This window comes from Nansenia antarctica (assembly GCF_963989245.1).
Source record: "Nansenia antarctica genome assembly, chromosome: 7".
NCBI classification, from domain to species: Eukaryota; Metazoa; Chordata; class Actinopteri; order Argentiniformes; family Microstomatidae; genus Nansenia; species Nansenia antarctica.
Window position 1 is genome coordinate 54,888,566 of NC_137677.1, and position 23,229 is coordinate 54,911,794.

The 23,229-nt window shown below is 40.7% G+C and overlaps 2 protein-coding genes across 3 annotated transcripts; both read right to left on the reverse strand.

Moving 5' to 3' along the window:
* Nucleotides 1–232: 232 nt before the first annotated feature.
* Nucleotides 233–4,002, reverse strand: pdk1 (pyruvate dehydrogenase kinase, isozyme 1). 2 transcript variants are annotated; one of them, XM_080537089.1, is made up of 11 exons: nt 3,683–4,002; nt 3,412–3,553; nt 3,204–3,275; nt 2,928–3,112; nt 2,450–2,545; nt 2,257–2,334; nt 1,870–1,946; nt 1,663–1,761; nt 1,421–1,528; nt 1,195–1,308; nt 233–1,060 (listed from the first exon to the last, which is right to left on the reverse strand). In XM_080537089.1, the coding sequence occupies exons 1-11, from the start codon at nt 3,789–3,791 to the stop codon at nt 920–922; spliced, it is 1,221 nt and encodes a 406-aa protein (XP_080393215.1). In that variant the 5' UTR covers nt 3,792–4,002; the 3' UTR covers nt 233–919. The 2 variants fall into 2 exon arrangements, with proteins under 2 accessions (XP_080393215.1, XP_080393216.1); XM_080537090.1 differs by lacking the exon at nt 233–1,060 and having other exon boundaries at nt 1,251–1,350.
* Nucleotides 4,003–6,668: 2,666 nt separating this feature from the next.
* Nucleotides 6,669–22,961, reverse strand: itga6a (integrin, alpha 6a). Its single transcript, XM_080537076.1, has 26 exons — nt 22,755–22,961; nt 16,056–16,183; nt 15,818–15,897; nt 15,392–15,653; nt 14,716–14,847; nt 13,924–14,137; nt 13,494–13,687; nt 13,085–13,179; nt 12,812–12,939; nt 12,617–12,706; nt 12,467–12,528; nt 12,208–12,377; nt 11,962–12,105; nt 11,690–11,808; nt 11,422–11,581; nt 11,226–11,312; nt 11,062–11,141; nt 10,757–10,834; nt 10,519–10,621; nt 8,676–8,852; nt 8,454–8,549; nt 8,251–8,367; nt 8,024–8,122; nt 7,759–7,884; nt 7,391–7,523; nt 6,669–6,803 (listed from the first exon to the last, which is right to left on the reverse strand). Exons 1-25 carry the CDS (start codon nt 22,931–22,933, stop codon nt 7,416–7,418), a joined length of 3,228 nt encoding a protein of 1,075 aa, XP_080393202.1. The 5' UTR covers nt 22,934–22,961; the 3' UTR covers nt 6,669–6,803; nt 7,391–7,415.
* Between the last annotated feature and the right edge of the window lie 268 nt (nt 22,962–23,229).

A 23,229-nucleotide genomic window follows, 5' to 3' on the forward strand; every position in this document is an offset into this window, starting at 1 on the left:
TAGGCGATACAGCACATCAATGATAAGAGGTGTGTGTTAGTCTACAGTAGCAGACATTAAAATTATTTCTGTATTCAAGAGTTGGTTCAGAGTGCAACCTCATTACAGCCCTGTGCAATACACTATATACTTAGATATAGGACACTTCAACAAGTTTGAATCAGACTCAAACAACTTCAGAATTAACTAAAGTACACTTTATTTAGTTCAAAAATACTGTTGAGACACTGCATAGAAAAATCATAATACACATCACTAGACAGGTTGAACCTGAATGAAAAACATTGTAACTGAAAGGTATTTAATTACTGTTCTGTATGTTTTGTCACACACTCTGTGTATGTCTGAACCTGCATGACAAATATATTCCATATATTGTCAAATTAAAATAACTTCCCTTTAACTATTGCAGAGGCCCTGGAAACAGACCTCATACTGTAGCCTCAACACTTCTGTAACAAGTGTAAACATTCCCATTTTATAAGAACACATAGTAAATAACAAGCAACATTCACTCAAATGTTTTTGTTTCAATAAAATACTAGAAGCCAATTGATCCCTCCATATGCTCCACATATCAAAGCATAATACCTGTTTATGACAAAGAAACATTTCAAACTTTTAAGTCGTGAGAAATACTAGCACACATCGCCACACCATTGCATAATAAGAATGTCAAGGAATCCTATTGATCAACACAGCAAACTATTGTTCATATGAAGCTCATGGCAGAAGGACTTGTTCTGTACCTTTAAATGTATTGTATACAACCAGTAAAGGGAAGAGAGGGTTTGACTTTTCTTACAGAAGCATTCTTAGAATCATCCACACAGAGATCTCTCATTCAAGACACCAACCAAAACAAATGAATGTAAAACATCTAGCAAACAATTACACTAGTCGACCCAGATACCTGGGTCTAGAAGCTACGGAAGGTCGTCATATCCTTGGGCTCCTTGCTTGGTACACACCAGTCATCTGCCTCATGCATGGTCTTGTAGTGCTTCCATGCTGACTTGTTGTAGACAGGGAGCCTCTCGATGGACTCTGTAGATAATGCCTGTACAACATTGTGAGGGGAATAATAGAATGTAAGAATCAATAGTATCCATCATTTATATCCAATTGTGTTGGATTAGAAGGAAAAATAAGATAAACCATATATCTGTATGGGAAAATGTCATGCTGACTTACCCGGATGTAGATCACAGCATCAGTGCCATAGCCCTCCAGGGAGTACAGCTTCAAATCCCCTTGGAAGTACCTGGCATAGAGTCGAGAGATGGGCAGGCCGTACCCATAGCCGGCCTACGACAAACACACCGAACGCACAGACGCACACAGAGAATACTGAAATGAGTTCCTTCCAAATGCTAGAATAGAATTTCCTGATTCGTCACAGTGAAATGGGAGGACTTACCAGAGGGGGGCGTGAGGCCTCCATTGTGGGCCGGGGGGCAGTGGAGTAGGTGTAGGTGAACAGCCTGTCAATCTTCCTCAGGGGGACCCCTCCTCCACGGTCACTCACCTGGGTAATCAGTGCAACACAGACAACCCTGTCAACATTGAGTGATTCATGACACAGTCTCACACGGCACTCTCATGTTAGCTCTGCATCCTGGATAGGTCAGGAAGATACTGAGCAGGTCAGAGCAGCTGTACCTTGACTGTCAGATCTTCACTCCCCAGTGCAACCTGGGCGTGTACAGGTGGATACTCCATGGCATCTCCATACAGCTCCATGGTGGCTCTCATGGCGTTCTGGAGAAATCAAGCCAACAGTTGAATTAATATCCTGTGGTAAAACTACAAAACCTTAAACCCATAGATAGTGATGAATTATGAAAAGTTGTCGAACATATAATATACCTTGAAAAGTTCAAATACCATGTGGTACAGATGGGATGGCACATACACCACATTTACAGGATTTCCATCATTGTTGCCTGTAAGAAAAAATGTTTAGTGGTAGTTTAGTGTGCCATTAAAACAATTGAATTCCTTTAAGTGTGTAATGACTTTCATCTAGACCAGTGGTTCTGAAACCTCTCCTCTGGGACCCCCAGCCGCTCCACATATTTGATCTGTTCCACCACCAGCACACCTGATTAAACTAATCAAGTACAAAGCAATTATGATTTGTACTTGATTAGTTGAATCAGGTGTGCTGGTGATGGAACAGATCAAATATGTGGAGCGGCTGGGGGTCCCCGAGGAGAGGTTTGAGAACCACTGATCTAGACGACTAGATATTACCGTGGAATTCTTCCAGTACCAATTCTGGAGAGTTCATGTAATATCGGTCACAAAGATTTCTTGCATTTTCATATGCATCTGGGAGAGAAAGAAAAGTTATTGTATTACATTAAGTCTTATGCACATGGACAAACTAATCACGCTGAAAAATCAAACATTCCATCAAACACTGTGGGACATGTAGAGCTCTCACCCTTGACCACATCAGCGACACGACAGTGGGGATCAATACTGCCAATCTGTTTAGGATGCGCTGGGTTCACCCTCACTCTCCCACCAAAAAGCAGGGCTGGAATGATAGACATGGAGATCACAGGTCAATACAGGTCATAATCACTAACAGCGCAATTTTGAGCTAGCTACCTACAGTGATGTAACAATACTAACAACCATCTCTATTTCCATAATTTGTAAGCTTTATTCCCAGTGATGTCCGTCATTATGTCTCAAGATGTCTAAAACTAATTTTGAATACCAAACAGGGTCCACTGAAGATGTGACTGTTGAGCAATGCTCCAGGCCTCAAGGTCAGTGTATAAGAGCTCTAACAGGTGATATACTTCCCGCTGGGACCGTGTATGAAAAATGTCACTCTCACTGGAATGTAAGTCGCTTTGGATAAAAGTGTCAGCTAGCCTAAATGACATACATTATAATGATATTGTGCTCACTGTGCTGGTTGAGCAGCATCCTGATGGATATTCTGCTCATGTAGAAGCGATCCAGGAAATACTGTACATTCTGGCTGACGATAGGGTCTGTGCCGTAGGCCTCCTTATACTCCACCACCCCCTGGGCCATGGTTGGAACCACATCGTTGTGTCGGTTTCTGATCTTGATGACAGCATCTGTGAAACTGCACAGAGACGGACCCCAAAGGATTTATGATCCAGAGATGCTACTACAATGCTTCTTCAATGACAGAATAATATGTCACATCAACTCACTCATATGTGACTTTCTCATCATCAGCATTCTTCTCCTTGAACTCAATAATCTCCTGAAGACTTTGCATGTACCTAAAAAGGAAGAAAATGGACACAACCCAACCGTGAGGCTCTTTAATGTCATAACCACAATTCACAAATGTGTTTTTTGGAAGATGGAAGCCATCTGTCCAAAAAAAAAACTATTTAGACAGAGATGGCTACTCACCAGCTCTGGACCAACCGAACTGATGGGGTCCTCAGCAAATTATCAGGTAACAAGTTGATTTCCTTCATTATATTTGCCAACCTCACAGGTAACTCCTGCCTGAGGAACGTAAACGACGTTCTCTCACATGCATTTTCCGAACCTGGAAATGGCAGCAGCCAAATGAGAAATGTTCAATGATAGTGAGCTTAGTGAGCTTAGCAAGCTTTAGCTACCTAGAGCCAAAACTCTATCCAGGAAGTTGATAAACCATTGACAGTAATGCACTCACCGAAATCCAAGAACTGCTTCATTGAGAGGGGTGAGGGAGAGAATCTGGAATAATAGTCAATATGCTTTCCAATGGAGCCATTGCTCATCAGGGCCCGTAAGATCCTCATTTTGTACTGATTTTGTTATCGTTCACCGACAAGCTGGTTGACCAAAGGACGACGATAGAAATGCAATGTACCGTAGAGTGTCGCAGACGTTGAAGCACTTACCATAGCTCAGACAGGATGCCATCACACACACAACAAACCCACCGAGTTAGCTAACATTATCTAGCTGGCAAAGCTATATCAACTCTTTGTCGGCCCAAGAAAGAGCCAGAGCAAGTTAGCAAACGCAAAAAAAAAAATTTTTTAAATCGCTAACTAACGATTTATTATGCTGATCAAAAAGTGAATAGCTATTAGCACGCTAGTTCTGTCCGAGTTCCATAAGTAAATAAACTGGCTGGTTCCTCATTCATCAGAGCAGTCATACGTCATCAGAGCGGTCATACGTCATCTCCCTGTCATCAGAACGGCCACGCCTCCTCTTGGGTGGTAGAAGTGTTCGCAGTTTGACTGGCGGTCAATGTAAATGTCTGGTCTTCGCTACTTTAATCCGATAAAATAAGAAAACCGTAGTGCTTTTTAGATATTAGGAGCCCAAATCCGATGGCCAGTCAGTCAAACAAGTATATAGTTTCGTTGCCGATCAATGATCGACGTTGTTATAGAACAAAATAATGAAATAGGGGTTGATGTGTTTCAGTCTGCCTCCCTAACCCATATCCTGACATTATACAACAACTACCGTATTGAATGTATTTCCGACATCTATCACTTTCGCTGTCGTTAAGATACTTTATTTTTCTGTTTTGGTAGTCTGTCCAACGTGACACTTGCCCGCCTCCACCGGCCGTAGTTTTGGATCTAGCTTAATGTTTATTATTTTGATGATAAATCGTAGCTATCTAGCTATAACATATATTATTATACGCTTTCATGTAGGGATTTACGCGGCAAATCAAATGAAGAACTACAAATCCCTGATGACCGGGAGACTGCTATGATGAATCAACCCCTATTTCATTATTATTTTCTATATAACGACGTCGATAATTGATCGGAAACGACACTATATAATAGTTTGCCTGACTGGCCATCGAATTTGGGCAACTAATAGCTAAAAAGCAATACTGTTTTCTTATTGTCAAACTCTTATACCACCCAAAAGGGGGCGTGGACATGACGGAAGGGCAAAGTACCCGGATGCGTTGCTCTGATGTCCGTGGTCCTTTATTTCACATGCGTCACTTTGCATGGTAAGCTTAGAGAAGTGCCTGTTTGAATGTCTGACTGAGGTATTATTTCCTCATATCAGTGGACTGAACAGTATTTTACAAAAAAGTGAAATGTAATACAGGAGTCATTTGACCTCTTTTTATTGTAAGTTCTTCCCAATACAAGCCTGATTCTTCCACATCATGTATTCAAAAGTTACATATGGTTTGAGGAATTAATGAACAGCCAGTGATGAGACATTTCCATTCATTTAGAACATGTACGAACATCAATATCATCACTGTCAGCCTTTAGGCAACACAGCAATTTCCCTTTGAATGTATCAGCCACTATAAAAATGCAGTACAGTTTGATGGAGGCAATATCAAATAAAATACATTTATATTACAATGTAAACAAAACTGTACCTGAATGCTACTACAGTAGGATTGACAACAATGATGCGAATTATGTGTCGATAAACTGTACAATGCAATTATTCAGAAGTCTGCATTTGAGGGGGAGTGTTGCAGCATATACAATACAGTACTGTACCAACTATTAAAATGATTGGCCATTGACTATTTCTATGATTGTGTCAGGGGCATCTATACCTTTAAGCATTACAGCAATGTAACTGTCTAAACATTAATAAGGGTTGAAATGAAATCTAGCATGAGTGTCATCCTACAGTACACTTTCTAGAATACAACATTACCTACATACATTATATTCTGTAAGGATTTGCAGAAATGTTTTCATAAAAGCTGCAAAACAGAAACATAGTCTCTAATATTGCATTGTTTACAGCTAAATTGCAAACACATAACCAAAATATTTCACAGTATTTGCACATATAAAAAAGGCGTTGCCAGGATCACCAAAGCGCAATAGGGAATCTGATGAACTTGTTTGGTGATGTGGAATAGGTGGAATAGGTGTAATAGGTGTACCGGTCTTTGTCTTGATCATAAAAGATGTCTTGTTCATCATTTCAAAAAGCGCTCCACTTCTAACTAACGACTTACATCCAAATTAGACACCTTTTTATTATCAGAAGAAGTGCAAAGACTGGGTCCCAGTGACAATATTATAATACCTGTGGATACTTTCTAGTCAGATATGCAGTAGTAGAAAATCAGTAGTAACATTTGCCCTTACTTATTAAAATGAAGAATAGCATTTAGGTATTTAGTCTTTGGCCAATGTATATCTGTTTTTTGTTGTTGTTGTTTTTTACAGATAATGATAAGAAATAAATATACAGTGTGCTAAAGTATTTAAATATGTACAAAACATACACAATTTCCACTCTATACATCAGAATAGAAGTCAGATAAGATTTTTTTTTTAAAAGATGATCTTAAGCTAAACATTGAATGAAACTCAATTTATCATATTGAAATACTGTAGCAATGGGCGAGGAGTGATGGAAATCCCAATTGGATACTTTTCCTTTTCCTGTCTCTAACCAAAGATGAGAAGTAATGCTTCTCATTTCTTCAACTAGGACACATGTTCATCTGAGAATCCTTAGAGAGAACAGAAAAGGTATCTTCTCGTTTGTTTCTCAACTGCAGTCAGTGGCGATAAGACCGCAAAATAAAGAAACAGGATCAATATGTTCGTGATTTGACATGTTTAGAAAAACAGGAGATTCTTGTCATCAAAAACATCCCAACAGTCAGGACTGTCTCAGGAGAAGCTCTCATTCTCATTCCAGCTCGTCATCCACTGCCTTTTCTCAAAGGAGTCAAGCTTGGCTTTCCCATCTTTAAACTGACGAGTCTCTTTTCTTATCCGTACAGCATGGTATCTTGGAATGCTGTCATCATGTTTGGAACGTTTGAAAAATCCACACTGGAAAGTAGAAGTCAAAGGAACATTAGTGGAAATAAGGCCTATATTGACTTGACACACATACAAATACCATGCTCAGTTACACACTTAATGCTCAAGAAAGTGAGAGAAGATTTCAGCGAGGAGTTTTGAGTAAAAGCATGCTTCGCATGGGAAGAGTAGTATCAACATAGCATATCCAAACAGTCAGGCTGGTAAAGCAGTAACCTAGAAATACCAAGAACTTTAAGAGTGCAGCACAAGTAAGAATTTTAGAAAGACTTCTGGAACAAGAGCGTTGATAGGCTTGAAGAAAAGGAAAATGCAATGATTGCAAATTGGAAATCTACAGCATTAAATACTGACTAAATTCAAAAACACATAGATGCACAAATATTTGAGCACCAAATATTATCAAATCAAATCAATTAGATGATTTCCAATAAATAGAATATTATATTTTGTACATTTATGTGTCCATTCGAATTTCTTCCCTTGAGAGAGAAGTTGCACTGGCAGAAAAGCGTTTCCATTTAAAGCAAAAGTGAGTTAGTCTTTGTTAAGCCCACACATCATGCTGACTTAAGGTACCGCAATGTCCATTTTACCCCGGGTGAGTGCCGAGATCAGGCACTATGCCTCGGTAGTCAGTTTCTCTTTGTCAGAGGGCTGAACAAGGATCTCAGCCTTGTGATAGGCTGCATCATACTGGTCTTTTGGTGCTCTCTTGAAGAAACCACACTAAAGGGGAGCAAGGTTTGTGAATCATTGGGAACAGTATAAGAACTGAGATATTATGTAACACTGCAAATGTGAATACAATCAGGTGTATAAGATATGGTTGAAAATGTGACTTGTTCCTGCAAAGATGAGGAGAAATGCCCAGTTTCTACTAATACTGTAGCTTAATCCAGAGTTTTACCGTTACTAGTAATGCTGGTACAATAGATGTGTGGGGACTGCAGACGATGCTTACCTTCCAGAGTATAAACACTAGCAATGCCAACATCAAAATGCCAGCCAGAACCGCCACCAGGATGATCCACCATGGAATTCCTCCATACTGGGCAACAGCCTTCTCTGGGAACACTGTGACTCTCACCTGCATGAGCACCGGAAGACATTGGAGAAAGTATATACAATTATGAAAAGTTAGGTACGGTGTGAAAGAGCTGCCGCCACCACACATGAACTCACTGTGAGTGAACTGAAATTACTGTCAAGGATTCTTGAGTACTCACCTGAGTCTCAGCGTTCCTGAGAATCATGTTCTCAGCAGGAGCATCCAGGCTGAGTGAAGCTTTAACAATGATGTCAAGATAATTCAGAGAAGCATAATTCTGTTTAAAAACAAAAGATTCCAATAGTACACAGTGTTAGGGCGTACTCTGAAATGCATGTTCATTTCGTCAAATAACTGTAGGAGCTGAAAACAGATTTTGAGTTGTGCAACATGTTTGTGTCTCACCTCAAGGAATGTGGAGTTCCAGAGACGGGATCTCAGAACAATCACTGCATTGCTGTCCAAGCCCTGTAGGGGGCACTTGATGTCCACACATCTAGCATCATAGCCATTGCCACATGTCTGAAGGGAAAATATATATATTTTAAAAACCATGCTTCCATTGTCGTCCTTTTTTTTTTTTTAAATGAAAGGAAAAGTAAACTTGCCAAAATCTTGTGCTTTCTTTGGTCTGATAATAAAGAGAATTTGCTTCCAGAGGTTTTTCTTTCTCCAGCTTCACGCTTTGTTCTGGATGGGGACTCCTGAAAATACATGAACACAAATGAGTGCAATTCAAATCAGAATTTAATTTAAAGTATCTCTATAATCGTTTAACCTTATGGCAAACTCATATGGGATAGGAAAACTTTTGTTAGATAACACATTACCTGGATGTGTTTGAGAGAGTTGATCTCAGACACTGGGGAGCAGGGCATCTCCTCCAGACCACTGGTGCTGATCTTCACCAGGTATAACAGCCACTTCCCATCTACATTCTCTTTAGGCCATCGGATGTTCAAAGAGGCTGTACCAAAGGACTTTAGTGGCTTACCCAAATTGATTAACTGGGGGGAAAATATCAATATGCTTAATAATATACATCAAATAATATTATTTAATTAATCAATGTAATGTTATTTAATAATAACAATATGCTTTTTGTATCCTGCTGCAATTCCAATGTCGAAGAACCTAAGCCTAAGGATTGTACTCTTGTGTTGCTGTACATCGGATGTAATAAAAGCAATTCTGATTCTGATCCTGATAATGGCATGAAGGAGATGGGATATACAGGTGCATCTCAAAAATATATTATATTGTGGAAAAGTTCATTATTTTCCGTAAAAGATATTTGAATATTACACAAGACCAATCAACAAAAGGATTTATAAAACACAGAAATGTCGACCTTCTGAAAAGTATGTTCATTTATGTACTCAATACTTGGTCGGGGCTCCTTTTGCACAAATTACTGCATCAATGCAGTGTGGCATGGAGGCATTCAGCCTGTGGCACTGCTGAGGTGTTATGGAAGCCCAGGTTGCTTTGATAGCGGCCTTCAGCTCCTCTGCATTGTTGGGTCTAGTGTCTCTCATCTTCCTCTTGACAATATCCCATAGATTCTCTATGGGGTTCAGGTCAGGCGAGTTGGCTGGCCAATCAAGCACAGTAAGTAAGTAGCCTTGAGAACCGATGGTTCTCTAATGGCCCATAGGGCAGGGGCCTATCTCCTGTTTCCGTAGCGCGAGGCGGCTTGATATACAAGTACACCCCCTGGACATGACGCTGGTATGTCGCAGGGTCTTACCCCCAATCCAACCCTTAATGCTGAGTGCCAAGCAGGGAGGCGTCGGGTACCATTTTTATAGTCTTTGGTATGACTCGCCCAGGGATCAAACTCACAACCTCCCATTCTCAGGGCAGACACTCTAACCGCAAGGCCACTGAGCTGGTAATCAAGCACAGTAATCCCATGGTAATTAACCCAGTTACTAGTAGTTTTGGCACTGTGGGCAGGTGCCAAGTCCTGCTGGAAAATGAAATCAGCATCTCCATAAAGCTTGTCAGCAGATGGAAGCATGAAGTTCTCTAAAATCTCCTGGTAGACGGCTGCATTGACTGGGCTTGATAAAACACAGTGGACCAACACCAGCAGATGACATGGCACCCCAAATCATCACTGACTGTAGAAACTTCACACTGGACTTCAAACAACTTGGATTCTGTGCCTCTCCACTCTTCCTCCAGACTCTGGGACCTTGATTTCCAAATGAAATGCAACATTTACTTTCATTTGAAAAGAGGACTTTGGTCCACTGACTAACGCCGCATTGATGCAGTAGATGATGCAAAGGGAGCTCCGACCAAGTATTGAGTACATAAATGAACATACCTTTCAGAATTATAAACTTCTCTGTAGTATAAATCCTTTTTTTGATTGGTCTTTTTTAAATATTCTAATATTTTGAGATACTGTATTTTCATGAGTTGTAATCATCAACATTAAAACAAATGTTTTATTTTACTTTATGTGTAATGAATCTAGAATATATGAAAGTTTCACTTTTTGAAATAAATTACGGAAAATAAAGAACTTTTCCACAATATTCCATTTTGAATATTCACAATGAATGAATCGTAATGAAACAGGAATAATAGGAATAGGAAGTGATGAAACTCAAAATCAGTTGATTTTGAGGAGCTGAGATTGGAGATGGTGATCATATTTACCCTGAATTCGTAGTCAATCAAACTGCCAATTTCATCCTCTGTCTTGACGGCGCTCTCTCCTTTCACTTCACCTCCGAAATACACCTGTGAGGGTCTTGCCACCCTGGTGGAATACAAACCATGTATTAAATTACTACTACATCTAACTGTATAGTATCTAACTGATGTATGATCACAGATCAACAATAAGATTAAAGGTTAGATCAACTGATCTTAAAAACGATGTGGTACTACTTACCCTGTAATCGAAAGTAATAGCTCAATAACTACTTTGGCCTTTGCTTTCACAATGCCCATCTTTTCCTGAGTGCTGGTCCTGAATGAAAAGGTGAAAGTCAAGGAACAGAGACAAATTATATATTTTTATGAAAAGTATAATCCTGTTTATTATTTTATTGCCATTTTTCAGTGGGAAAGTACATTGCCGGACCTGTATGGTGGACCCAGACTTTTGGGGGATGGTATACATGACAATTGTCGGTGGTCCTGCGAAGCCACTAAAACCATCACTCAATTCTATTCAAAATCTGTAGTGCTACTTACGTTTGAAGCTGCAGGTCAATGTCAATTTCTGTAGTGTTTAGAGAGATTCCAGCAGTGCTCAAGATTATGTAGAAAGTAACCTGAAAAGAAAATGTTTTCAGTTTAATTCATTTCCATACTCAATAAAAGATTATAATAGGATTTTTTTTCTTTACAAAAAATACCTCTGAATCTCTTTTAAACGGATTCCCCAGTTCACACTCTGTTTGGGAACCATTCTGATTGGCTAAACAGAACACTGGTTTTTCCCTCTGAAAAACAAGAACCCATTGTAATGTTATGGATTGACTGATCGATTGATTAATTTATTGGTAGATGAATTGTTAATTGTGTATCTGACCAGTGACTTGACTTCCATACCGTAGTCTTCTGCGAGCGGAAGCCGGAGAATGAGAGAGCGTTGGGGAACATCCCCACCAGCTTGGCCTCATGAGCGTCATCTCCATTCATGTTCCTCACCATTACCTCCACAGCTATGTCCTTCTGATCACTCAGGGAGATCACTGGTAGGCCATTTTCACTACATAAGAAAAAATAAATAAACCAATGCCACACCCTCCAATTCACTTTTTCCACTTTTTCCAAGGACTTCACTAAACATATCAGTACTGAAATTGCCTGTTCATACTCAGTAGGTAGCAGGTGAAACACATCTTGGTTGGTCTCTTTGTAGCAGAATTTGTAGGTGAGTTGTAAGTTACTCTGGCAAACATTGTCTTTCCCACACCCCTCCTTCAAGAAGTTGACCTGCAACAGAATTCAATGCATACAATCAACTTTTTTTTTTTAAATGCATCTGACAGTGGATCTATTGTAAACTATACTGAATTCCAATTCACCTTAGACATTCAATTAAATCATTGAACATCTGCAACAACATCTTTGAAGCATCACGGTTACCTCAGTGACGACCTTGCTGGGCTGGGAGGAGTCAAGAACAGGTACAAGATGAGGGAGGGAGCTCTGCCTCTTCTGACGCTTTGTACCCTGGATTCCTACTGACACTTCAATAGGAATACCACGCAGCTTGTCCCTGATGTTGTCCTGCAAAAAGACAATAGAACAACCATGATGAGCAGGCCATGATAAATCCAAATTATCTATATTATTCTACAACTTGAAAAGCTTTAGAGGATGAGCAAATACCTGAAGTCTGATTTTGGTCTTGATACATGCTCTCTTGTTTTGCCCGCGGAGGTCCAGGGTTCCAGTGGACTGGAAGTCTTGGTCAGTGTCGGACTTGTTTAGGAACACCACCCTGGAGGGCAGGCCTTGCTTCCTGCGATCCGCCTCAGCCCCAAATGCATAGGTGATAGCTGTAAGAAAAACGTACAGAACATAAGAGCTGTTGGCATTATTTCCAGACGAGAATACTATGCAATTGGGAAGGGTACATTTGACTTACTTAGTTTTGGGTTGTAGGATGCAGGGTTTGCTTTGTAGGTGAAGCATGCCTCCACAGTCAAGCTATGGACATCAAGTGGATCATATTAAGTGATAAATATGTCATAAGTATTTTCAAATATGTAGTCATCAAATCTCATTAACATCTTACCATATACTATTGCCACAGGTTTTCTTTGTGAAGTCAATTTCCTTTGGAGTAATTTTGACATCTTTCTTGATGCTAATGACTGGCCTTGCCCTTAAAAGAGAAGTTGAAATATCAGTATTGTCTTACAATGAATGTAAGGTTATAACTGAATGGTAATGGCTGACAAGATAATTCTAATTATCAATAGATATTTACCTATAAATGAGAACTGAATCGGAGAGAGAGCCGATGGCCAGATCTGGATAGTTATTCTTATCCATGTCCATGTTCCCCGCCAGAGAGTACCCAAATAACCTGATGTTGTTGTGTTTTCCCTCAAGGACCTGAAATCAAACAGAGATCGGTTACTATTACTAACAACAAAACAGAGCCATGAAAGTCTACTGTATGTATATCAGCTCATAGTAATTTCATGGTTTCAATGGTTAATGTACCTATCCTTGACCAATAAAGCTCCAAGAAACCAACCTGTGCAGCCTTTGTGTTGATTCCTTTGGCAGAGCCATGGTAGATGTAAACCTTTCCTGCACCGGCATCTTCATACGGAGCTCCAACAGCAATGTCTATAACAGAGAAGACAACTTAGCTATAGGACTTGATTTAGAAATATGGACTGCACCTATATAGAGCCTTATTCCAAAGCGCTTTACTATGGCCCCTCATTCACACATTCGCACACACATTCACACACCAATGGCGGCAAGCTTCCATGCAAGGCGCCGGCCCGCTCATTGGGAGCAATTTGTGTTTCAGTGTCTTGCTCAAGGACACCTCGACACGTAGCCAGCCCGGCTCTACCTCCTGAGTCACAGCCACCCCAGAAAGAGACAAGTATAGCATAAAAGGCCATAATCAAGCACAGATGCCAGTTGCCCACCTTCATATGAGTCCTGATTGATGTCCCCAATGTTTTCCACAGCCAATCCAAACATTGAGTCTTTGGCTCCATCCAGACGGAGTGGGGTGACCTTGTCCCACTTTCCTGCCTGGTTGATGTACACATAGACAGCCCCTCCAATATCTCCATCCTTCAGGAAGAACTGAGGGGCTCCCACAACAATATCCTGCCATCTAGGATACAACATGAAACAACCAGTTTGCAACATAAGTGTAAAACGGACCAACAAATCTCACTCAACTGTTTCAAAAATGAACAATTCACAATTTTATTCATTTTTCTTCAATCACTAATAAGCTAACAACTATGTCACTGTATCCTCAAAACCTATTTAAAATGGTTACTGTGTTGTAGGGGTTAGCTACTGTACAATTGGAGATTGGGAGTGGGAGTGAATAGTGTCACGTACCCATCTCCGTTCAGGTCCACAACAGCTACATCGTATCCGAAGGAGGAGGCCAGTCCTGGTCCTTCTAGGACGAACTCTGGGGAGAGCCTTGTGGACGCTTCATTCTCTTTCCTCAGAAGGACCACAGCCCCACAGTGATTCGCCCTCGGTGCCCCAGACACAATTGTCAGGCCATGCCCCTTGGTGATGCTATGCCCAGAATCAAGGGAGAATCCTGGAAAATGAAATATGAGGAATCAGGTAATATCTCCTGACACTATTCATGATATACTGCATTGATCCTTTATGAATACATGAGGAAGAATTTAATGAAGATGAAATTATGATGCAAAACAAAAATGTTCACAACATATGAAATTAAACAGTTGGGAAAGCAATTCCACCTGACTACCAATGAAATTCCCAAAACATACATTAAAATGGAGGCAAACATGTTTTAAAAATATGTAGGTTTATGCACACGTGTATTCTTTTAAGCAGTGCAATACATTCAAGCATTATGTCAAAGTAATGCGTTCTTCCTGAAGGATGGATGGAGATCATCTTCATGCCACCATGAAGATGGGATGATTTTTGAGGATATTTTATCAGGCATCTAAGAGGTCACAAACCTAAATAGCTATTGCTCATCACATCTAGAGCTCCGTCAGTGCTGACCTGCGGAGGGGGCGACTTATACAGAAACTGATCAGGGTTGGAAGCAGATAAGCTGGTCATGAACAGGATACCTGAGTACACAGAACACAGCTCACACAAGTCAGGGTTCAGACTCAATCTTTATCAGACACCCACCTAAGTAACTGTTAGCAGGCACAGGCACTAGATCCGGATCCAGTAGGTTCTCATCTCCAACTTCATAAGGGCCGTCGTCATAGAATCCCATTTCCAGCAGGGTGTTGTTTTTTTGCTCTACTCGTACAACACCTGGAGGGTAGAGAGTGACGGGTGGAGGAGATGTTTATGGAATGGTGCTAAAGAAGAAGTGAATGTACTATACGAGGTTTGAGTTAAGAAAATATGAAATATGAAGGACAAATATGATGATACAAAACAATTGGTACGAAAAGTTCAACTTTTCTTGTAACACAGAATATTTAATGACCCAAGCAAAAATAAAAGATGAATGTATGCTTCATCCAGAAAGAAAATAGTATTGGATTTGCATGATATGGAGATGCCTGCCTACATACTGTCTATGCAACAACAGCAACAACAATACAAGCTCTTATCAGTGCCATTCCTTATAAACATAACTGTGAGTCCTAAACACATGGGGTATGGGGGGGGGGGTTACGGCCGTAGTGTTTTTTCTAACCCTTTCCTGTCTTTATCCCCAGGTTATTTCCCTTCCCCCCTTCCTATCGCCATGGTGACGGCCTGAGTGAGCACACCTGTACTCACTCGCTCATCAAGAGTGCAGGACAAAGGCTGGGAGCAAACTGCAAATGGTGCCAGTGGGCCAGTGTACCTTTCCAGTTGTAGGCGCCAGGTGCTCCAAACACCACGTAATGGTAGTCCTTGGTGAATGTGGCAGCCAGGCCCTGCTGGCAGGAGCCAAACCTCTCATGTCCTCTGGCTCTGCCCTCACAGAACTTCCAGTTCCCACCGTCCTCGTCAGATGACGTATCGATGGTCAGGTCCTGACTCAGAACGTAGCAGCGCCCCGTGATGTCACGAGACTCCTGAGGGGTGTCCACGAACAAGCGTTTCTGGTAGCGATGGGCACAGGTCTGCAATGATAAGTCAGTAGAATCATGTGAAAATCTAAATCCATCCAAAATCCATTCCAGGTACTCTTGTGAAACATCTTACACAAAGCTACTAGTCGACATGACAGGTTTAGTGCATGACAAAGCACTATGGCCCAAGTCAGTACCACAGCCATGCAGCTTACCACAATCTTTCCCCCGGGTCCCTGGCTCTGAACCGTCACACCCATCCACTGGTTCTCCTTGTTCTCGACTCTCACATCCTCTGTTGGAAATCAACAAGTAGAGTGGGTATATAACATTGATTCATGCTTTGTCTTAACATGTCTTAATATGTCTAATTTCCATGTCTTATCTTCCGGCAGCTAAACCCCATACTTTGTAAGGGAAAGAGAGGCAGGAGGAATAGAAGAAACATCTCACCATCATTGTCAAAATCAAGGCGGTCACAGTCATTAGTGTGGGTGGTGACATCACATTTGTAAAGGCCTCCAGTGACATTGGCTTTCTGGTTGGCCAGTGCTTTGGCTTGAGGTGCGCCAATCAACAGTCTGTAAAAACATGAAACACAAAATGATTAGGATATGTTTACCTTCTTACTGTTGGAACCCATCTCATCTTGAGACAAGCAGTAGAGTCACAGGATGAATATACAATACAATATACAATAGTAGACCACAGCAGATGTCTGAGCTGTTGGTAGATCCTATATAACAGCTGTCATATTCAATAATTCATAATGACTGGATATGGACTGAATTCAATGCAGGCGCCTTGACAACCCAAGACACTTAATAATGGTATATTCATTAAGGCCATGTTAAACTAGCAAACATACTGTATCCATGGATTTGTGTCTATACAAATGGACAGCATAATACTATCCCTGTATCTGCAGGAAATTGTTAACATGCCTTTGTCTGTAATAACACTGAAATAACATCTCAGTACTTCATAGCAGTGCAGTTTTGCCCAGCTTTTGAAGATGGAACCACAATGAAAGACCATTTTCTTGTATTTCAACCGGGTGACTCAGTGAAGTACTCTATTTTGGAGGAATCTATTAGATAAGTTGTGGTCAGTGAGCTAAATGTTGTACAGGAGAATCACATTACTGAATATGCTCCCAATTAGATTGTCTGCGTCTCGGTTCCCCTGCCTAGTGCCCAATATGCACCACTGTACCACAGCTCATGAGAAGTGTGTGTTGACTTCAATCACAAAATAATCCCCCTTTGTCTTAACAACCACAGGGGGACATGAATATGTTCAGGCTTGAATTATTAGCAGAGCCACTTGGACTTTAATGTATGCAACAATCCTTTATAAGACCTATGGCTGACTGATTAAACTTTTCAATCCTAGCGAGGCTTTTAGGACTTGGCTGTGCATGGCACTTCAGTAAATGAAAAAACTTTTCTGTATAAAAAGGGCAACAAACAGGCAGCTCATTGTTGAACAACCACAGTGAAAAAAACATTGACCAGGCAGGACCTGTCTGGGTCACATTTTCCAGGCTGGACAGTGAGAGCCCACACTAGGAAATCCTGAGAAAAACATCATCAGACGGACCAGCGTGAGAATCATTTAATCTAGGTGATAATATCAAACAGTATGCAGCATGTTTGGCAATGTAAGGCTATTAGAAAAACATAATACAATCAGGACTTTCCACAGTAACACAAGGGGGCTACTGAATGGGAATAGGTACTACAGTAGGTGGGTGAAAGAGGACCACAGTGGTGGTGGTAACCCAATGGTAACTGTGTTTCCTGAAAGGATAGGGAATTGTCTCCACCCTCTTCCTCTACTCTGCATGATTCCAAAGGCTCTTCTGTAAACCACCTATTGATTCCTTGGTTAGTGTCATGGTCCTTCATTTACCAAACAAGGACTCCCCCAGAGGAAGTGTGAGGGAAAGGGGCAGAACGAAGCCCAAACTCTGTCCCCTCCCCTCAATCAACAGCCAGTGAAATGCAAATACGAGCAGAGTAAATACAAAGATTTGGACTTCAATTTCACAGCGCAGCTGAAAAGCCTGCACTTCGGACAAGATACAATGACTGCAGATAGTTGAGGACTTTGGAAATCATTCACCATTAGTTTATTGCAATGGAAGTATTTTATCGCACCCTCACTTGAAGCCTAAGAGAACAAACCCATAGAGCCGATGCAGTTGGAAACAACATATATGTGCAGAGTTAGCAACACACAGAATAGGGGCTTGTATCTGCAAGTTAAAGTTCACATCAGGGCGTCTCAGTGATCGTTGTAGAATTTGGCACGTCACTGAAGAGTGACATTTACATTTACATGCAATACTCCTTCCATTGCGTCCCAAGTCTGGTGGACACATGAAAAACAAGCTGTTCAGCCCTCAGGGAGAAATGTCATCTTTCGACTGATGGACACACACAGTTTAACCTCTTGTCATATTAATCACCACTCAGCTTCCGATGGAGATAAACTGGACTAATACAGCAAATACTTAATAATTAAACCAAGTAGGGCTTTGTTAGTTTGGATACCACCAGTGGGAAATTGCTGCAAACTGCTGCTGGGAGTTAGGAGCTTTGTGCAAGGCTTTCTTCCCTCTGGTCTGGGTACAGTATATAGTACAGTATACAGAATGAACACCCTAGAAAGGTAATGGGAGCACTTGTGATGTAAAGGGAACATGTAACATTACCCGACTTGGTAAAATGAAACTCTTTGTATACAAGATCAATCTTTGTTAAACTCGGCACAAATTAACTTTCCTTAGGGCCATTCACTTTTCAGGACGTAACATTTTCAGGACAGTGCTGTATGCAATACTGTATGCATCTCACATGAACTGCTATATTATTGTCTCAAAGGATGTGTACACTGTACTCACCTAAAGAAAACACCTGTCTATGAGGGTTGCACACACCTATGTGTAATAGGAAAGTCCTGACTAACATACAATTTAGCTACAGTTAGTTACCACAACTAAAATCAATCCTACATTAAATTGTTATGTCATGTTATTATGTTACTGCTCCTACCAAATAGTATACTAATTAAGACAGTGGTTTGAACCTACAGTCACAAACAAAGTAGCGTCAAAGCATGGCACATCTGCAAGCAGCCTGCTTTTCATTATAGAGTACAATTGAATTGCGGCCAAACTGGGTACATATATACACACAGCAGTGACCTCACTGGCCTTTGTTCACAGATGTGCTGTGGATGTCCCCACAGCTGTGCACTCAGAGCCACCAGAACCCCTGCAGCTGTTCTCGCTGTGGCAGTTTACCCACACTACTACCGTACTTGGCACTAGCCTGAGGAGGTTGGCTTGTTCCACACCCACCAGGGAACTGCATGAATTAGACAGGCTGGATTTAAAAAGCATGAATCCTGTTCAGCTGATCCAGTAGCTCAGATAAAACAACGAAAACGTGCTAGATGTGACACAAAGACGTCTTAGACCTAGAGTATGAGAATAGAATATTTTTTCTATCTATTGGGATACATGTGCTCAGATGGCTTGGCATGTCCAATCAGATAGCCTATCCTCTGGTTTCACTGTGAATATATCCCAACCACAAAATCGACCCACAGAGCTATTCATGGAGGAAGTATCCTCCTCATTGTTTTCGAGAGGATGCATTTATGTTCAATATGTCAAATGGAAAAAGGTGCATCTCAACTTATCCCCTCCATTCCACAGGAAACTATATGAATAGAAGGAAGGAAGGGTCTTCAGTGGGCCACAGAATAACAGCATTTCGCATTAAAAACGAATTTGTGCTTTCAATGGAACCATTGGGGAGTTTCACAGATACAGTAACATAATGATTAACCTCATTCACATTAGATGGAAGTCTTTTAACAGCACTGATTCTGTTTTACATGTGCGCAGAGACACCAGCAGCAGTATACCACTTGTGGTTGAAAGAACATGCACAGCCATGTCTCCACAGAAGGTTATCTAACCACAGGAGGAGGATAATGGAGTATCACTTTGGCTTAATTGGGACAGTGAGGAAATTAGCCTTGTTACTGTTTGTAGCCACACCTGCTGCTGCGACAATAAGCAGCTGGCCAGCTCATCACATCAACTTTTATGAGCTTTATCATACATAGAAGTTCCTGCCCACACTCTACTAAAGATGATGTGGCCACTCAGTAAAAGGAATAGGCAGTAAATTAGCCGATAAGATGTGTAACTACTATTTTCATTCATATTTCAAAGCACATTGTGTTGATAATCTGGACAGTTCTAAGTTTGCTCCAGAGCACCGACCTGCAAAACATGTGTGCAGACAGATTCAGTGAGACATTCAGTGGGTTTCACACAAATATTAGAGTTGCCTCCTGGTTTCCTGAGCAGTGTAATGAGACACCTGGTTAATGTACATCACAGCTTTATGTTAAGCAGGGTTGCACATTAACTATCTGTGTGCTCAACTGAGCTTTCACTCGGTCTGCTGATGATCTCAGGTCACATGAGGATTTATAATTGAGATCACAAAATCCTAGAATGCTGTTTCTATGCTAGTCTGATTTAACTTTAGAGTCCTAAAAGAAACACAGTTCGTCTCACAAAAGTATTCTTTAGTTCAACCAGTGTAAGACAGGAACACAACAGGGAGAAGAAAATGTCAAAAAGTAAAAAATCTATCTCCCCCTAGCAGAGGTCCTCTTAGCTTGTAAAAATTAAATAAATACAAAGTTGAGAATTTAAAAACAAAAGCAAAACCATTCCATGAAACTGCCTTTTTCTACTTCCTTTCTCTACTTCCTACCAGAGACTAACAGGTGCAAATGTTTCAGCAGTGGAATTGTCTAGTAAATCTGACCCAGAGAGTTTGTAGCGGTTGCTTTCAGCCCCAGAGCCTTCTATTTCTGTCGATAAATCAGTCTCTGTCTCTTTGCCCATTCAAGAGAATGTTAACCTCCCTTTGAGTTTTACTGGGAGACTGCCAACTGTCAGGCTCGTGAGACATTCCAAGCTTCTGTTTGCCCACATCATGAAATTCACTATCTGTTTTGGAGACTGCTGTTTTTGGCTACATTTCATCTTCTCTTGAACTTCTATCTTGGTCAACAAAAAACACAAACATGTAAAACATTAACATACAAGTAAAACATTAACATGTTCAACCAATGATTTACAGTTACGTTTTTGTTTAGTTTTTTTGAAGTACAAACATTTTTACTTTTATTTTGGTGAAATATGAAAACATATATCTCCAGTATTTTATAAACATTCAATAAATCTGTTAATAACAACACTGAGATCTGACTATCCTGGGAGGTTAACATAACAAGGCAGTCAACTCAACATTTAGATTGCATTCCTCAAAGAAGGGCAATCTAAGGGATCTAAGGAATCCTTAAATTGTTATCACTGCAGGCTCGGCCTCTGCATCTCCAACGTGCTACAGCGAGTGGCCTTTGGCTGCTATGCTGGCTGCCACCCAATGAGTGCTATCTTGTTGATGCTCACCCTGGCTTGTGTGTGGATGTGACAGGCTCTGACATGCAGCCTCCATCCCCACCCCCCTGTTGTACTGGCAGGTAGCTCCAACACACACATGTGAGGCATGGTTTGGTTACAAGCTGGCTCATTCCACTAACCTCAACTTTTCTGACATCTCAGGGCTGCTCACAGGAAATGAATCACATTGTATATGGAGTTCCTATTTATTCATTACCATTATTAATAATTAGTGTGTAACAATAATACATAATTAATACATAATTTGTAATAATCCTTCAATGTCAGGTATGCCAACCTATTCAGCTCAGGTGAAGAGTTTGAGACTTTAGTAATGCTGAGTAGAGGAAAATACTGAGTGTTTTTCTCTTGACACTGCACTTCATGTTTACACATTTCCCTTAATGTTAATTGTACACACAGCTATATGACAGTATAACATCCCTGTGTCTGGATCTCTGCCACTTCCATTCTAAACCAATCATTTACCTCTTCACTCATGTCACACTTATCCTCTCTCACTGTTGGAAAAACATTATACCACTTTTAAAGAATGTACATTTACAGGTGAATAGTTATTATCATTGCCATATTGCAGAAAGTTTGAAGGTACAGTATGTAAACAGTGTGAAATTAAAATATAACCATGTCTTTAAGGAACTATTTTACAGGAAGCTCTTGGAAAAAAGGGCGAGAATCTAGAGGATTAAGTGAAAGTGACCCTGTAGGCATAATGTCTGAGTCAACTGATGAGAGTTAAGAGAAGGAAGTCATGAAGTGGTTTATGTAAATAGGCTAATTATACACTATTCTATTTCAATAAGTTTTACCATTTGACAGAACACAACTTGTAATGATTGCATAATTAATGTAATACATTGCTGTGTCATGATTTCACACAAAAAAACGTCACTAAAAAGGGACATTTAAATGACAAATACCTCCATTGTGTATTTGCCTTCCTGTAAAAAGTTAGCAAACTTGCCATTTCATGTTCAGTGCCCCCCTATCTCAACCTCTCTGGGGGATAGAGTCACTTTCTTTAGAACAAATGCAATTAACATGCATGATTTCTGCACCAACAAAGCTCCTTACCTCAGGCTGGGCATTGTTAACTTGTAGCAAGGTCCCCCTGTCAAAGGCCATTCTCAGCACAATGACTGGGACCACGCACTACTGAATATCACTCCGTCAATGTGGCCCCACATGCATTCAAAACGTAGGCCCCAGGTCTACACAATCTTGGGGTTTCTGATTGAAAACCATCGAGAACCTAGCTGAATCATCTAAATCTAAAGTGTTATATTATAGTATTCCAAATATAATGGTGAAATCGTTATATCAGCGGTCATCCACGGTGGTGTAAATTAATTTACCTTTATCTTTACACATTTTGAGAGATTACAATGCTATTCATTTGTCAACTTTCAATTAAATTATGACTTTTAAAGAGCACCATGTCAAACTCTCTCCACAATGATGAACAGTATAGCAATTTTGGTCGGTGAACCTGTTACTGTGCGTCAAGTGATGAACCCTACAATTATGAGTTAGGCTAGGGGACACAGAAGTTCTCTTTTCATCGGAGCCTAGAACATATCACAAAACAAATAGGCTACTATACAACAAATACAACCAAAAGCTTCACTCACATCCTCTTATCGGGGTTTAGTTGCCGATGCATGGCTAGGGAGAATCCAAATAAAGTGCCCGGCTCTCCGTTTTTCCTGAGAACATTATTGGTATCAAGGTTGAAGGATGAGATAAGAGTCCATTGGAGTAAACAGAGAAACGTCACATGAACTGCTGTGTATCGTTTTGAGAGCACCATTGTGTCGATGCCCTGACAGTATCACTATAAGTCCAATGTTCTGCCGGACGGTAACCCCCGTGCGATCAGCTCTGCTCGGGATGTCCCAGTTGAATGCTGTTCCCCCGTTCCATTCCCGGAGTTACGGATTAGAAGTGTGTGCAGTGCAGCGCCCCTCCTCTCGTCCCCTCCACCCTTTACGTCACCCTTTAGGGACAGGTCTCTACAAAAGCACGCTCCAGAGGACTCAAGGCAGGGGGGTTCATTTGACATGCTTTTTTTTTTCTCAAATATTTTTTATTATTTTTCTTGAGATT